The 14,707-nt window shown below is 55.0% G+C and overlaps 5 protein-coding genes across 5 annotated transcripts; 3 read left to right on the top strand and 2 right to left on the bottom strand.

Moving 5' to 3' along the window:
• Nucleotides 1-37: 37 nt before the first annotated feature.
• On the bottom strand, nucleotides 38-1,375 carry TRIREDRAFT_122278 (uncharacterized protein; the record flags this gene model as incomplete). The annotated part of the gene is made up of 1 exon (XM_006965946.1): nucleotides 38-1,375. One exon carries the CDS (start codon nucleotides 1,373-1,375, stop codon nucleotides 38-40), a length of 1,338 nt encoding a protein of 445 aa, XP_006966008.1.
• A 558-nt stretch (nucleotides 1,376-1,933) lies between these two features.
• Nucleotides 1,934-3,448, top strand: TRIREDRAFT_78726 (uncharacterized protein; the record flags this gene model as incomplete). The annotated part of the gene is made up of 3 exons (XM_006966081.1): nucleotides 1,934-2,005; nucleotides 2,110-2,678; nucleotides 2,748-3,448. The coding sequence occupies 3 exons, from the start codon at nucleotides 1,934-1,936 to the stop codon at nucleotides 3,232-3,234; spliced, it is 1,128 nt and encodes a 375-aa protein (XP_006966143.1). The 3' UTR covers nucleotides 3,235-3,448.
• A 534-nt stretch (nucleotides 3,449-3,982) lies between these two features.
• On the bottom strand, nucleotides 3,983-5,326 carry TRIREDRAFT_108216 (mitochondrial dicarboxylate carrier; the record flags this gene model as incomplete). Its single annotated transcript, XM_006965945.1, has 4 exons — nucleotides 3,983-4,067; nucleotides 4,201-4,907; nucleotides 5,116-5,120; nucleotides 5,254-5,326. The coding sequence occupies 4 exons, from the start codon at nucleotides 5,324-5,326 to the stop codon at nucleotides 3,983-3,985; spliced, it is 870 nt and encodes a 289-aa protein (XP_006966007.1).
• A 2,776-nt stretch (nucleotides 5,327-8,102) lies between these two features.
• TRIREDRAFT_78725 (uncharacterized protein) lies at nucleotides 8,103-9,359 on the top strand (the record flags this gene model as incomplete). Its single annotated transcript, XM_006966080.1, has 1 exon — nucleotides 8,103-9,359. Exon 1 carries the CDS (start codon nucleotides 8,304-8,306, stop codon nucleotides 9,357-9,359), a length of 1,056 nt encoding a protein of 351 aa, XP_006966142.1. The 5' UTR covers nucleotides 8,103-8,303.
• Nucleotides 9,360-10,067: 708 nt separating this feature from the next.
• On the top strand, nucleotides 10,068-11,643 carry TRIREDRAFT_122275 (phenylalanyl-tRNA synthetase-related protein; the record flags this gene model as incomplete). The annotated part of the gene is made up of 2 exons (XM_006966079.1): nucleotides 10,068-10,185; nucleotides 10,298-11,643. The coding sequence occupies 2 exons, from the start codon at nucleotides 10,068-10,070 to the stop codon at nucleotides 11,641-11,643; spliced, it is 1,464 nt and encodes a 487-aa protein (XP_006966141.1).
• Between the last annotated feature and the right edge of the window lie 3,064 nt (nucleotides 11,644-14,707).

Genomic DNA, 14,707 nt, shown 5'->3' with positions numbered 1-14,707 from the left:
CAAGCCACGAGAAGTAAAGGCAGAAGGAGCTGGTCCGTTACTTTTCCTGAGCAAGGACCATCTTCTCGCGCTCGCTTTTCCGCGCCTGGAACTGCTTGCTCGAGTGTTTGCGCTCGTTCTCCTCGCGGCGCTTGATGGACTTGAGCTCCTCGTTCTTGATCTCGGCGGCCTTCTTGACGACCTTTGGCATGTGGCGGTGGCGGCGGATGCGGTTGATCTCGGGCATGTGGCCGTAGCGCTTGACGAGGGCGTCGTTGTACTCGAGGGCCTGGCGCTGGCGGGTGGACTTGACGCCCTGGCGCTGGGAGGCGTTTGCGCGCCAGAGGCGGACGTTTCCGTCGTCGGAGCCGGAGAGGATGTACTTTGCGTCGGGGGTCCATTTGGCGGAGAGGACGCGCTGCATGCGCTTGGTGTGGTACATGTCGCGGGAGTGGCCGCGGTCGCGGTGCCAGAGGCGGATGGTGCGGTCCCAGGAGGCGGAGACGAGCTCCTCGCCGGTGGGGGAGAACTCGACGTCCATGACGGCGGCGACGTGGCCCTTGAGGACGTTGCGGGCGCGGTCCATCTTGCGCATGTCGAAGAGGTAGACGTTGTGGTCCTCGGAGGCGGCGGCGAAGTTGAAGGCCTCCATGGGCGACCAGGCGACGCGGTTGCAGGCGAAGGTGAGGACCGTCTTTGCGACGGCGGTCCCCGTGCGGAGGTCGTAGATGACGATGCCGCGGTCGCTGGAGCACGAGGCGAGGACGGACGTCTCGACGTGGTTGAAAGCGACGCTCGTGATGGTGTCGGTGGACGTGGGCCAGCGGAGGACCTCGGGCGCGGCCGTGTGCCGCTCGAGGTCGTAGACGGAGATTACGCTCGACGAGGCGGCAAAGGCGTTGCGCGAGCGGTGGTGCGACAGGCTGGTGAAGGCCCCCGAGCCGAGCCATGACGAGATGGGCGCCGAGCCGCTGGCTGGGTTGTACGGGTCGAAGAGCTTGACGGTGCGGTCGGCGGCGCACGTCAGCAGCTTACGGTCCCGCGTCCACTCGAGGCCCTTGACAATGTTCTCGTGCGCCGACGCCTGCCAGACTTCGTCCCGGGTGGCGAGGTCCCAGACCTTGACGACGCCGTCGCCGCTGCCGCTGGCGAAGCGCTCCAGCGAGTTGGGGTCCTTTGCGATGGAGTAGACGCCGTCGACGTGGCCGCGGCCGAGCTGCGCGATAAAGGGCGCCGCGTGCATGCGCTCGAGCTTGACGGCGTTGAGGGCGCGCTTGTACTCGCGGGCGCGCTCAAAGGGGTGGACGGCCGAGTCGAGGTTTCGGGGCTGCTTGACGGCGTCGGTGCCGGGGGGCTGGATGGCCGATACGGACCGGCTGATGGCCTTGATCTTCATCCTGGTTCTTCTATGTCTCTCCCTCTTGGTTCAGTAGTTTTCAGATTGTAAATCGTGGCTCAGCGGTTGGATCGGAGGGAAAGAGGCGGTGGTGGTTGTTGTTGTTGAAGGCGTTATGATTTTGCAGGTCTGGAGATGGTGAAGCTCCAGAATTAGCATGTCCAATTGCTCGGCCCTGCATTTCGCGGGGAGAACTTTTTTTTTTTTCTCTTATCGCTTGTTCGGAAGAGGTCCCGATAAGACCAGCGGCATTACTAATGATCCGGCTACTGCAGCGGTAACCCATTGGCAAGCTAATCGATATGGCGCGTGTCTGCCTTCAACCTTTTGGCTGGTGGCGGGCGGCTTGCGGATTCATCAACCTCTCCTCAACTCTTTCTCACTTCTCCCCTCTCTTGTGCACGCTCATCTTCTCCCTCTCCCAACTCGCGCGGCCAAGCTTTTTGCATAGTTCTATCTACTCTTCCTTTTAACGTATCGATTCAGACAGACAATAGTGTCCGATCCCAGCATCTTCATCTCTTCGTGCGCCGGCGTCCGGCCTCGTTTTTCTTCACGATGGATGCCCTGCACTACGACTCGATGGCCATTGATGGGGAGCCGGAGCAGCCCCAGGTGAAAATCTCAGCGGTATGAAGGACCTCTTCTCAGGCGCTGTTTGCTGTTTGGGGGGAAAAGATATGAAGAAGACGGGCATCATTCTGACTTAGTTCTCCCCCTTGATTGCGCTCCAGGCCGACAGCACGCGCGTGGACTTTGAGCTCTCGAGAACCAACCTGCCCTTCGCCAACGCCCTGCGACGAGTCATCCAGGCCGAAGTGCCCACAATCGCCATCGACCTGGTGGAAATGGAAGTCAACAGCTCTGTCCTGGCGGACGAGTTCATCGCCCACCGACTCGGCCTCATCCCTCTCGACTCCAAGGGGGTCAACGAACTCAACTACTCCCGCGACTGCGACTGCGAGCAGTATTGCGAGCAATGCAGCGTAAGCCTCACGCTGCATGCCAAATGCACAAGCGACGAGATTATGAAGGTGTACGCCCGCGATCTGGTTGTTGATGGACGCCATGCCAACTCGGTCGGAAGCCCCATCATCACCGACCCCGATGGGCTGGGGTGCCTGATTGCCAAGCTGCGGAAGGACCAAGAGTTGAAAATCACTTGCATTGCCAAGAAGGGAATTGCAAAGGAGCACGCGAAATGGATGCCAACGTCGGCGGTTGGCTTTGAATACGATCCTCACAACAAGCTACACCACATGGATATGTGGTTTGAGAATAACACAGATCCAGAAAAGGAGTGGTAAGTACACGCTTCGTCTGTCATGGGAGCGACTCGAGTGAACAGTGTCTGACAACATTTTTGCTTCAGGCCAAAGAGCAAGTATGCTGAATGGGAAGAGCCTCCTCAAGAGGGAGAACCCTTCGATTATGATGCAGTGCCCAACCGCTTCTACTTTGAGGTGGAAGCGTCAGGAACCATGGAACCCGACCTGATCATCCAGGGTGGCATCCGAGTGCTGCAGCAAAAGATTGGCGCTCTGCTGAAGGGGCTCGACCCGCGGAAATACGGCGGCGACGACGCCGATATGGACGGCCCGCGGAGTCCCGACATGAACATGGATGGCGGCACCACGCCGTGGGGGCAGGACGGCGGATACACGACCCCTTATGGAAACAACACGGCGTACGGAGGCGGCAACACGGCCTACGGGGGAGGTACTTCCTACGGTGGTGGCGCAACCGCCTATGGAAGCAGCACGGCATATGGCGGCAGCTCGACAGCGTACGGCGGTTCTGGATCGGGCGGCTCGGGATACGGATCGGGGCCGTATAGCCAGGGTAACGCTTGGCAGTAACTAGGGATGCGGCGTTTGATGGAGTGACTGGGGGGAAAATCTTTGCTTTTTCATCTTCTTTCCGTCGTATCAGGAAGGGGTGATTCCTTCTGGATTGCATAAAATTGGGAAACCAACAGCGTAATAGTTAGAGAGTGCAGTGATGAGTCCGGTCCTACCGCTTATCAAACTTGACATAGGGGATACGATGAATGCCCGACAGACAGCGCATAGTATTCAGTGTCACACATGATTAAACATGCCGGATGCCATTCGAAAAAGCATCTCATAATTAGATCCTTTGCCAAGTGCCTTTTGTTCATCTACCAGTCTATCTTCTACATACGGGAAGTATACATCAGGAGAACCACAGCTCCGAGAGATTTTTGCGGCTGATATGTCAGAGCCCATCGATTGAAACAAGTGAAAGCACATGATAGAAACCCGAATACAAAAAAAACTAAGGCGAAAAAACATTGAAGATGCCAAAGAAGAAAGAGAGAGAGAGAAAAATGTGCCGCCAAAAGAGAAACTCTATCAAAACAAGAAACGCCGCAAAACAAAAGTGTTATACAAACCGTGTTTCTCAACCCGTTCCACCTTGGCTCCCCGTCTTTTTTTTTTTTGGTTCCAAAGGTAGTGTGCATGTATGTATGTATGTTGGTAGGGGAGGTAGGTAGGTAGGTATGTAGTGAGGTATGTTCTTCGCCCTCACCTTGATGCTTTTTTATTGTCCTTTTTCGTGTTGGTGTTGTTTTGTGGGTTGTGTCTATACCGTCTTTTCGTCGACTCCTTTTACTTTTCTATATACCTTGCGGTGCATCTCTAGGAAGATGAATGTACAGATTGTGTGTCTGTTTGATGTCAGCGGGGATGGAAGGGCGAGAAAAAGGAAAGTGTGTGAGCTTGGGAGAAGGTTTGGTTTTGCGTTGCATCGGCTGGAGATATAAAAAGGGGGGGGTGGGGAGTATGTTTGGTCAAACTTACGGGCCAAGGCGGAGGAAGCTGGGGACCCAGCCCTTGAACATCCAGCGGATGCCCTCGGCTCTGTTGATGTCTCTTACGAGGTGGATGATGCCCTGCTTGTGCGACGTGGACATGACCCGAGTCTTGATGACGTCGATGGGGCTCGTCGCGGTGGCGGCGGCCAGGCCGGCGAGAAAAGAGGCGGAGAAGTGCGTGGTGAGGGTGTCGCCCATGGGGGTGTAGTCGAGCAGCAGGCGCTTGAAGGTGTCGTAGGTGGCGAGCTGGCCGGCGGTCATGACGGCGGCGCGGCAGCTGTTGGGCAGCCAGCCGCGGAACCAGCTGAGGGCGCCCTCGTCGCGGGCCATGCGGGCCATGCCGTCGAGCGCGTGCCGGTAGTTGCGGCGCTCGGCGGGCGGCAGGGCGGCGTCGTGCTGCATGCGCACGTTGATCACGTCGGCGAAGTTGCCGGCCACGCCGCCGACGAAGCCCGAGCCGACGGCCATGGCGATGAGCGCGGGGAACGAGGGGTCCTTGCCGCCGCGGGAGCGCGTGTACCGCTGCTTGACCTCCTCGTAGATGCCGAAGCGCGCCGTCGAGTACGTCAGCTGGCGCAGCAGGGACGCGGAGATGCCGCTGTACAGGCCGAGGACGCCGTCGTTCTTGAGGACGTGGGCAAAGGTGCCGCTCATGGACTTGGGGGCGTCGGGTTTGCGCGTTTGCAGGCGGACCTGGAAAGGGGGGTCGTTGATTAGAACTGGTTCTTCTCTCTTCATTCCTTTTTGTTTTCCTTTCTCTTCGATTGCTGCATAATTCCCATGAAATGGCAGCATTTAATCCTCATGGGAGCTCTCCAATCAGGATGGGTCTGGTGCCATCGTGAAAGGGCCATGCGCCGAACATCGGCGTAAGCGCCCTTCGTAGCTCAAGACTGCGTACCTTGACTATTCAGATAAATGGGTCAGCATGTGATATTTGACAGAGCGAGTCGAGATATAACCGAAACAGACGGTAAGAAAAGAGAGAGAGAGAGAGAAAAAAAAAAGGAGGCAGATAAGACTCAGGGACAAAACATACTCAAGTCCAGGGGATGCGTGACACAGGCGGCCAAGCTACTCGCGCTGCCTCCAAACCAAAAGGGATACCGCATCGCCGGCGCTCTCAGCTTCTTCTTCTTCTGCTCGCCAGCGTGCAGCTGCTGCGGCTCGGCCGAAGAGGCCGCCTGGGCTGCCGAGGTCATGGTCGTCGGATGCGCAACAACGGCGTCGAGTCGAGAGATTGCGGATGCAGAGAGAGGCGACCACGGGCTACGGGGACATGCCGCTGGAGGAGCATCAACTTGTACTCATGCGCTTGTTTGGATGATCCCCCGTTGCTCGTCCTGATGCCAATAAGATGAGAGAATAAGAGCGGGAATTAGCAGAGGAGGTCGCTATGCTGGAAAGGCGAGAAGCTGAGCCAAGGAAAGGAGTCGAGGGGGGAACGTTGGTGAGATTTATATAAGAATCAGCGACGAGAGAGAGCGAAGCCGGCCAAAGTTGCTGCAGCTGATGATGGAATTGGACTCTTTTTTTTTTTTCTAATGGCCCACGATTGTCTGATGATTGTACTCGCATTAGTACTTGGCATGCCGCTTTTATCAGCCCCGTTGATTTTTCTTATCCAAGATCGGCTAATTGGCATCTTTGACGTCGGCAGCGGCAGAAAAACCGAGCAGCCGCTCGGGGCCGAAAGGCGGTGAGGCGCGCCTCAGCTGTCAGTTCCCACTATTGAAGGCCGCTCTAGAGCACTACGTCAACCGCCCGGCGTCAACCGCAGTGAGGCTGTCGGACGGCATTGGCGATGTTACCGAATAGCCAATCATCCTGATTATGTATATCAGCACCGCAGTTTGGGAGCGGTACACTCTATGATTTCAGATGGGAATTACATATATACATATTGCCGTTATATAGTCGTTTCTACTATTGCCATCCGCTGAGTTGTGCGACGGGTATGCATGAAGCATGTGAGCCCGCTCAGCCATTTGTTGGATACATGTACATGACTTCCCATGCTGCGTGGCCTTTGCCTTGCCATCACCATCTACTTACGTCCCCTTGCATTATTACTCGCCATGTCTCTCTGATAACATGGATATTTTCTTACTCAAGAGGCCCCGACTCCCGATAACTCGATTAGGTCTTACTCGCTACATGTACTCAAGACGCGCTTAAACACCTACGCTCACTTACATATCGTCTCGCCTAACCGTTTGCCGACCCGCGAGCCTCATAAAACTTCACAGCGTCTTCCATCGGTTTGATCCACTCTGGATGGCATGGTCGACCGGGTTGGAGGCCGGATGTCGGGCCCTTGGAAGCAATTATCGAACCTGGAAAGAGAACAGGGTAAGTTTGTAGGACCGGTGCCCTTTTAACACAAGCTGCCAGAAGGATTTACAGGGTACATATGTATAACCACATGTGGCAGCGGTACAGCCGAATCAAGGCGCCTCATTGATACAGGTAATCAGTAGGCGATATGGAATAGTGAAACTTCAGTATCTAGGTAGCTTCTGATTGTCGATGAACACGCGCCTCATCCACTCCATTGAACCACATGCTTAACCTGTAGGTGAGGTCGCGTCTTCACTTTACGCACGCTCGAGCTCTGACACTGGAACTTCTTCCTTGTTCCCCCTGATATCCTCAATGCAGACATAGAAGAAGTTGTAGGGAGGCCGATAGCCAAGAATGGCGATAACAGTCCACAGACGGTCGCGATACGCGACGAAAAATCCCAACTCGCACTCGTCTGGCTGGAGAAGCAAGGTGTCAGTCAAGGTCACTCATCCAAAGCAACGTCGTCCAGCTTACTAGCATGCTTCAGGATGTATCTGGTCAATAGTAGGGGTTAGGTAGGTCTTTTTTATTTGCAGAGAGCCGAGGTGACTGTGAGCTTTCCTGATGTCGATGGCTTATTGATAGCAGGAAAGGGGAAGTGGAATGAAAGGGCGGACAAGGCTTTCCCATCCCCTTTTATCTTGGGCAAGATGAAGGCATCCCCCAAAGCATATGCACCTTTTTTGGGCTTCAGGCACACCTCGGTTATGACACCTACGTTTTGGGTGGTCTACAACATCATAAAATACCGAAACGGGGAGGAATTGCCTGACTCTGTCATTGCATCTCGGGTTACACATATGTGTCATTTTGGGGCGGCCGACTGAAAGCTTCGTTTCTCCAAATGCTGATAACATGTGTATGGTCGAAGATTGCAAAGCCAGCTATCTACATGTATGTTGGCCTCCATCGTTCATGATTCAAGCCCTTCAATCGTCGCTCAACAGCATCTTACTACAAGACATCAAAGCGCCATTTGGCATCTCTAGACTATCGTGATGATGAAGAGGACATGATCATACCCGCGCGGCTGAGGATCTTCGGTGAACGAAGGATTCATTGCACCATGTCCGGAGATGACAGATGACAATGCTGCCTGCTGCCTTATCCTGCCTTTTTGTCGTTCCAGCCTGGGATTGGAAAGGTGGTGGTTGCCCTCTGGAGCCATAGCAGGGGTTGTCATGTTCTGTTGGTGCGTTGCCTGTGGCCCTGTCGACAGCCTCTTTTGCTGCATGGATTCGGCATCAGAAAGTGCAAGCGCATGTGTAAATCAACTGTGTAATCGGGCCTCATAAGCTTAGCATGTGATGATGCCTTGACCTCCTCGTATCCGAGACTTGTCCAGCTATGATACTGATCATGCCCCTTGCTACATACAAAAGAGGTGGTATCAGAGGCTTCATGCAGGATTACGTATGTACCCATGAGAGAAGCGAAGCGTCTTGGCCAAACAGGCAGTCGGTGAATGCAAGACATGGCGGGGAAAAGCAGAAAATCATGCACAGACGAAGCCCCATCCTCCTGCATCCACATCAACCTCTAAGACGCGCGTGTGATCGTGCTTGACTCGCCGCTTCATTCGCTGTGCACATGCGCTGGTGCTCCGCTGCTTTTCGTCTGCATGCCTGCGCTGCCGTGGACTGCACTGTAATACGTCTTGGATGACTGATTGAGTGAGTGCGCGACGGACGAGGGCGCGAGACACAGCGGCAGGGAGCAGCGGCTACGCGAGAGCCAGAGAATATGGCACCAGCTGACGGGCGACTCGTCTCCATCTCTCATTCGCCGCAAGCAAGACCCCGTGAAGCGCTGCAGACGGAGCTGGATGAGGCCATCATCCGGGCTGCGGGCTCTCACCGACGAGCCTATGCCCTTACCGTCGTCCATGTCTCGCGCAGCGATCATTCACGGGTGCAGTCGTCCATCTTGACGTCGTCCATCGTCTCCCAGACGGGGCTTGGAGCCCTCGACCGACTGCCCGTGGAGCTGCTGCTACAGGCCCTGCGACACATGGACATGCAGACGCTCTTCAGCCTGCGCCAGGTCAACCTCCGGGCCCGTCAGATGGTCGACTCGCTCAAGGAGTACCGTGCCGTCGTGTCTTACGGCCTGACGGCGTACTGCGCGCTGCTGCGGATGAGGCTCGCCGCTCACGTCACGCTGCTGGGCTTTTACAGACTGCTGTGCTCCCAGGACTGTGCCTTTTGCGGCAAGTTTGGGGGTTTCGTCTTCCTGCCCTTGTGGATACGCTGCTGCTTCGAGTGCATCGAGGAGGATCCCGAAACGAGGATGGTGACGGTCGCCGAGGTCCGGAGGCTGTTCCGGCTGTCGCGCGCGGAAGTCGGGCGGCAGCGGGCGTGCCTGACGATGCCGGGTATCTACACCACGGGGCTGTACTCGGCGGACAAGTCCTACCAGAGAGCGCGGCTCAAGCTGGTGCCGTACTTTCCAGCCATGAAGGAATTTGGCGACCGTCTGGAGACGGGAGTGCCTCGCTCGCGGCATCAGCCCTTTTGGGACCCGGTTCACAACTTCATGGCGTCGTGCGAGCTTCCCTACTATGATCCGCAGACCCAGACTGTTGATTACGGGATATCATGTGTTGGCTGCGAGGCCCGCGCTGTTGAGGGAAATCCCGGACAGGCTTCGAGGCCGGCAGTCGCTCCGTGGGACGGGATCTTTTCGCGAGACAACTTTTTGAAGCATTTCAAAGGTTGCAGACAGGCGCAGAAGCTGTGGGAGGCCAGCCCGGAGGCTGCTCTTGAAGCCATTATCAAGCGGGATGTTGTACATGAGTGAGCATGATCTGGAGTCTCACCCGGGCTCCTGTTTGGAACAACTCTCGATCATGGGCTGTGACTGTTTACGAAGTTGGCACATGATTTGCATGCGCTCGGAGCCCAAGATATCTGATGGACTTCGTATGTACTGTTTTGGAACATACCACACATGGTTGGATATACGGATGGAAGTAAGTGAGGACATGCCTCCAACATCAAACATGAAGGGAAGATGAGAATACAACACAACAAAAGCAAAAAAAAATACTACTCTCAAAGGCCAGCGCAGTGACAAAAAGAGAATCTGACGAGAGTGGGACTCGAACCCACGCGGATTGCTCCACCAGGAATTGCTTGTTAAGGTAGCCTTAACCTGACGCCATAACCAACTCGGCCATCTCGCCAATCCGATTGATGTTGAGGCGACGCCGCAGATTGTGGATATGAAGCTCCAGAGGTTGAAGCCCTAGCTCTAGGGTAGGGTAGCCGGCTGTGTCTGGGTAACTGAAATATCTCAGTGGTGCTGCTCACCCCACTTATATGAATTGAACGATATGCGTCTAAACGGGCCTTGGTGGGATGAGCTCAGAGTAAGTCGAAACTCTTCAAATGGGGGTTGGTGAGAGTGCTCAAGCCAATAGTGAACAGGTGCTGGTCGCGTTTGGTTCCGTTTCGTGTTGATTTTGTAAGAGAGGCGACCTAGGCTCCTTGAGATTGCCTTGCTACAATGGCATCGGCCGGCATGGGAAGCATGCGGTGCCTCGGGGCGTCACTCAGAGCTCGGCAGCTCTCACTGAGCTCAAGAGCGTTGCGACAGGGATTCGCCTGTCGTTTCTATTCTGCAGGTTAGACTCACTCTGCGTGATTGTCTCCGGTAGGGCGAGAGAGGGAGACGATGAAAAGGGCATCTCATCGAACAGTTGCAAAGCTGACGAGGCTTATAACTGACATCTGCAGCTACCTCACCGAAGCCCGAGAAATCAGCATCAACAGTGACCATCCGCGGAGAGACACATCCCACAGAAAAGCCCTGGTTCAACGTGCCGCAAAACATCGTCTCCAAGACATCACGGCGCCTCCATCTCCAGCCTGACCACCCCATCTCCATCACGCGGCAGATCATCCAGGCCAACTTCCCGGAGCCGACGTACAAGTACTACAACGAATACAGCCCCGTGGTGACGACGCACCAAAACTTTGACTCGCTGGGGTTTCCCAAGGATCATCCCGGACGAGCCCTCAGCGATACGTACTATCTCAACGAGAAGCTGCTGCTGAGGACTCACACCAGCGCGCACCAGGCAGAGACTTTCCGGGCCAACGAGAGCGATGGCTATCTCATCTCGGCGGATGTGTATCGGCGAGACGCCATTGACCGAAGCCACTACCCAATCTTTCACCAGATGGAGGGCGCGCGGTCATGGGACCGCAGCAAGGTGCCCAACGGCGACGTTGCGGCGGCGGTGCTGGAGGACCTCGAGCGACTACCCAAGCACGACGTCGTAGTGGAGGATCCCAACCCGCCCATGCATCCCGAGCGAAACCCGCTGCAGGAGGCGCACCACTCGGCGGCGGAGGCTGAGGCGCTCGGCAAGCACCTAAAGAGGTCACTCGAGAACATGGTGGTCGACATCTTCACCAGGGCAAAAGCCGCGGCGATCAAGGCGGACCCGGACTTTGTGGACGAGCCCCTACGGATGCGATGGGTGGAGGCGTACTTTCCCTTCACCAGCCCGTCGTGGGAGCTCGAGGTCTACTACGCGGGCGACTGGCTCGAGGTGCTGGGCTGCGGCGTGGTCAAGCAGGACATCTACATCAACGCGGGCGTGCCGTCGCAGCTGGGCTGGGCCTTTGGCATCGGCATCGACCGCATCGCCATGCTGCTGTTCAAGATCCCGGACATTCGGCTCTTCTGGTCCGAGGACCAGCGGTTCCTGTCGCAGTTCGCGGGCGTGTCGGCCAGCCTGGACACGCTCAAGCGCTTCGTGCCCTTCTCCAAGCACCCGCCCAGCCCCCGCGACGTGTCGTTCTGGCTCCGCTCGACGTCCGCGGCGGGCGGCAACGACAAGGCCGTCTTCCACGAGAACGACGTGATGGAGCTGGTGCGCAGCGTGGGCGGCGACGAGGTGGAGAGCGTCAGCCTGATTGACGAATTCGTCCACCCCAAGACGGGGCGCAAGAGCGTGGCGTACCGCATCGTCTACCGCAACCTGGAGCGCACGCTGACGGGGCAGGAGACGAACAACCTCCACGAGAGGGTGAGGCAAGCCTTGGTGAATAAGCTCGGTGTTGAACTACGGTGAAGAGGGGGGGAAGGTTTGAGGCTGAGCGAGGCTTGGCCGGTGCGCTATGCGCTCAGCACAGGGCATTGCATGTCAGGCAGGAAAAAAAAAAGGGGGAGGAGGGGAGAGAGGCGATGAGAATCTGCCCCACGATAAAGGCTGTTGGGCATGGTAGCATTCTAGCTCTTGGAGCTGAGAGCAGCCGAAGTGACCTTGGCGAGCTCTGACCGAGATCTTGGCGTTGGTTCTGCCGAGATGGTTCGCGTGGATGGGCTGCTTGGGAAGTTGGCCGACTGTGCCAGCCTTGTACAACTAGTATCACGTGTATAATTTCATTGGGTTTCCGAGCAATTTGATACACGTAACCCACCACACGCTTGACGAAAACATCAATACAATCGTGACAATCACATCACTGTTTGAAAATGCTGTGAGGTCTGATTCCAGATAGACGCCTTGCAGTCCACCCTAACAGGGCGTTGGAAGCGGCAGCGTACATGGAATCACAACATTAGAGGTCCAGGTGCTGCGCCTCGGCGCTTTGACAGCAAGGAGAGAAAAAAAAAAAAAAAAAAAAAAAAAAAAAAAAAAAAAAAAAGCTTCGTAGCAAAGAGCTGACTCTCCTGGAACGGCTTCCCAAGGCTAAGATACCTACCTAGGGTCTAGGATACAGGGGCAGAAGGAGCAAGTGACGTGGCAGGGGGAATAAAGAACATAAGAGAAGAGCGGAAGAAGCGGCTTTTTTTTTTCGGCACGGCCACCGGAGGATTCACTGCTGTCAGGTACATAGATCCTAAGCGAGATTGAGGTTTGCGTTTGTAGGTGTCAAGACTTCGGTATCATGCGATCTGGAATCTGTTTGTTGGGTGTTTTTTTGTTGTTGTTTGGGCTTTGAGAATAATAGGGACCTAGGCTAAGCCACAGAGGGGGGCTGTTTTCGTTTGAGTGTGGCTGAATGCATGAATTGGAGATGCTGGAATGAAGTGAGGCAGCCACGTGATGCATTTCTGCGGAATGACGTTGTTTGGTTTGTTCATAATTACCTACCTATGGGTGTGAGAGGGGATGGGGGATGAGGAATGTCATCAAGGCTTTGTTTTCGCGTGTGGCTTGTTTTGAGGGATGGGCTGTGTGTGGTGTCGAATCAAGTGTTATCTGTGTCAGTTTCGGCTGTGTTTGTGTGAAAAGATTAATTGGAGAGGTTAATGGCCCATGGCGAATTCGTGCGTGTCACTCTCAGACCGAGCTTGGAGTTTTGTCGTCAAGTGTACTGTAAGGTATCGATGTTCGAGAGATGGTGTGCCGAGATGGGGGATGTTGCATGCATATGGATCTCGGTGACACATTGCCATGTGTAGAGGTGTTACATAGAGCACACAAACTGCACAACGGGGGCCACTGGAACAGTAAGGTACTAGTTAGTCGTACAAAGCTGCAGCTCGAGGCTGTGCGATTGATCTTTCAGCCGTGAACGAGGCTCGTAATACTTGTTCAGGAAAAAAAAAAAAAAAGGGCACAAGGCACACCGGAAAGCTTCCGGGCAAGCAGCCAATAGGAACAGAAAGAGATGGAGACGACACAGCCCGGTCAGTCGGTCAAGACAAGGCGATCGAGGAGTCCGAAACGCTTTGCCTACAGACGTGTTACATAGGTACCTACATGCACGTGCACGTACGTACGTAAGTCTTTTGTGGCGCGTTCCAATGTGATACTGTAAAGGCATCGGAAATCGGGGTGCATGTGGACGGGCTTGTGACGATCCCCCGTTTGAACTCCACCTTGATGGCTGGTTCTCGCTTTTGCTTTGCACTGCCGTCCTGGGAGTGAGTAACAACTACTGATGAGTGGATAGCCCGATCCAGGAACCAGACGTGACGAGGTTAGTATTAGTGCCTATCGTTTGTGATTGATCGACAGGCCTTGACGACTTCCAACTGCAAACGCGTGCCTATGAAGGCCAGGGATATCGTGGTGAAGGGACTACTATGTACTACTACTCCGTACCTATGTAAGCCAAGGCATATAGCCGCCCGTGGAGAGACCGGGGTTGAGTTCAAACGGAGCGAAGATTCGGCCGCTGCGTCCGGAGTGCTGCCATTCCATTACCGTGCTTGGTATCCGTAGATACGCCCGGTTTCTTCTGTTACATTGCAAGAGGATGCTCCCCGGACCATGGTATTCGTTGGCTGAGAGATGCCACGAGAGTCCGAGATAAGGAGTCTTTGGGAGTGGATAGACCATCATCGCTGGAAGTATTCTCATGCAACGTTGTCGAGACCTTCGATTGCTGAGTGGCTCCGATTGGATGGACGGATATGCATGCGTGTAGCCATCCCAGTGACAGGCACTGCACGAAACAAACGGGCTCGTTCCAAATAATACTTAGTAGTAGAAAGCTCAAGAAAGGTCAAGAACAACGAGGCATTGACAAACAGAGGTATTACCGAGACACAAGAAGAAAGTCTGATTAATCGCAAACTTGACCTGACCTCGCACAGCCCCAAAAAGCCCGCTGGGTCTCGGAGGCGGGGATCAAACCAAAGTGGCTTCGAGTGCCCGTCAGCGGTAAAGCGCAAGGGAGGTACTTTGGCGCTTGCGTCGAGGGACTCGTGGGAGACCTCGATTGGATGGTGCTGGGTTGCTGACCAGACGCGTATTGTCTGGGTACTTGCTTCGAGAGTTTTGCGTTATTTGCTTGTACTACTTACCTATCTTTTTTTTTCTCTTGCGCCGTAGCGATGCTAGACTGTGATGAGAATGAGACAAATGACGACCTTGAAGTTGCGTGCAGAAACCGCAAAGTCATCTGCACCTTGGTTTGATCTTGTGTCATGCCTTGCATCTCTAGTTTGCGCAAGGCACATACTACATTCAATCTACCTTGTGCAGCCTCAGAGGTGATGTGGCGAAGGAACTGATCCTGCAGGGGAAAACGAAGAGAAAAGAAGGATATTTCAAATACAGTGGAAAAAAAAAAAAAAGTTCTGGCAGGCTCATCGCACGAACTCGCCTGCATTACTCACTCATTGACCACAGCTTTGCACAGCCCCCCTCCAGTGCTCGATGCTCGATCAGGTACCAACCA

The sequence above is a fragment of the Trichoderma reesei genome (genome assembly GCF_000167675.1).
Source record: "Trichoderma reesei QM6a unplaced genomic scaffold TRIREscaffold_11, whole genome shotgun sequence".
Lineage (NCBI taxonomy): Eukaryota > Fungi > Ascomycota > Sordariomycetes > Hypocreales > Hypocreaceae > Trichoderma > Trichoderma reesei.
Note: the sequence above shows the minus strand (reverse complement) of the source record. Positions and strands in the feature narration are given on the sequence as shown.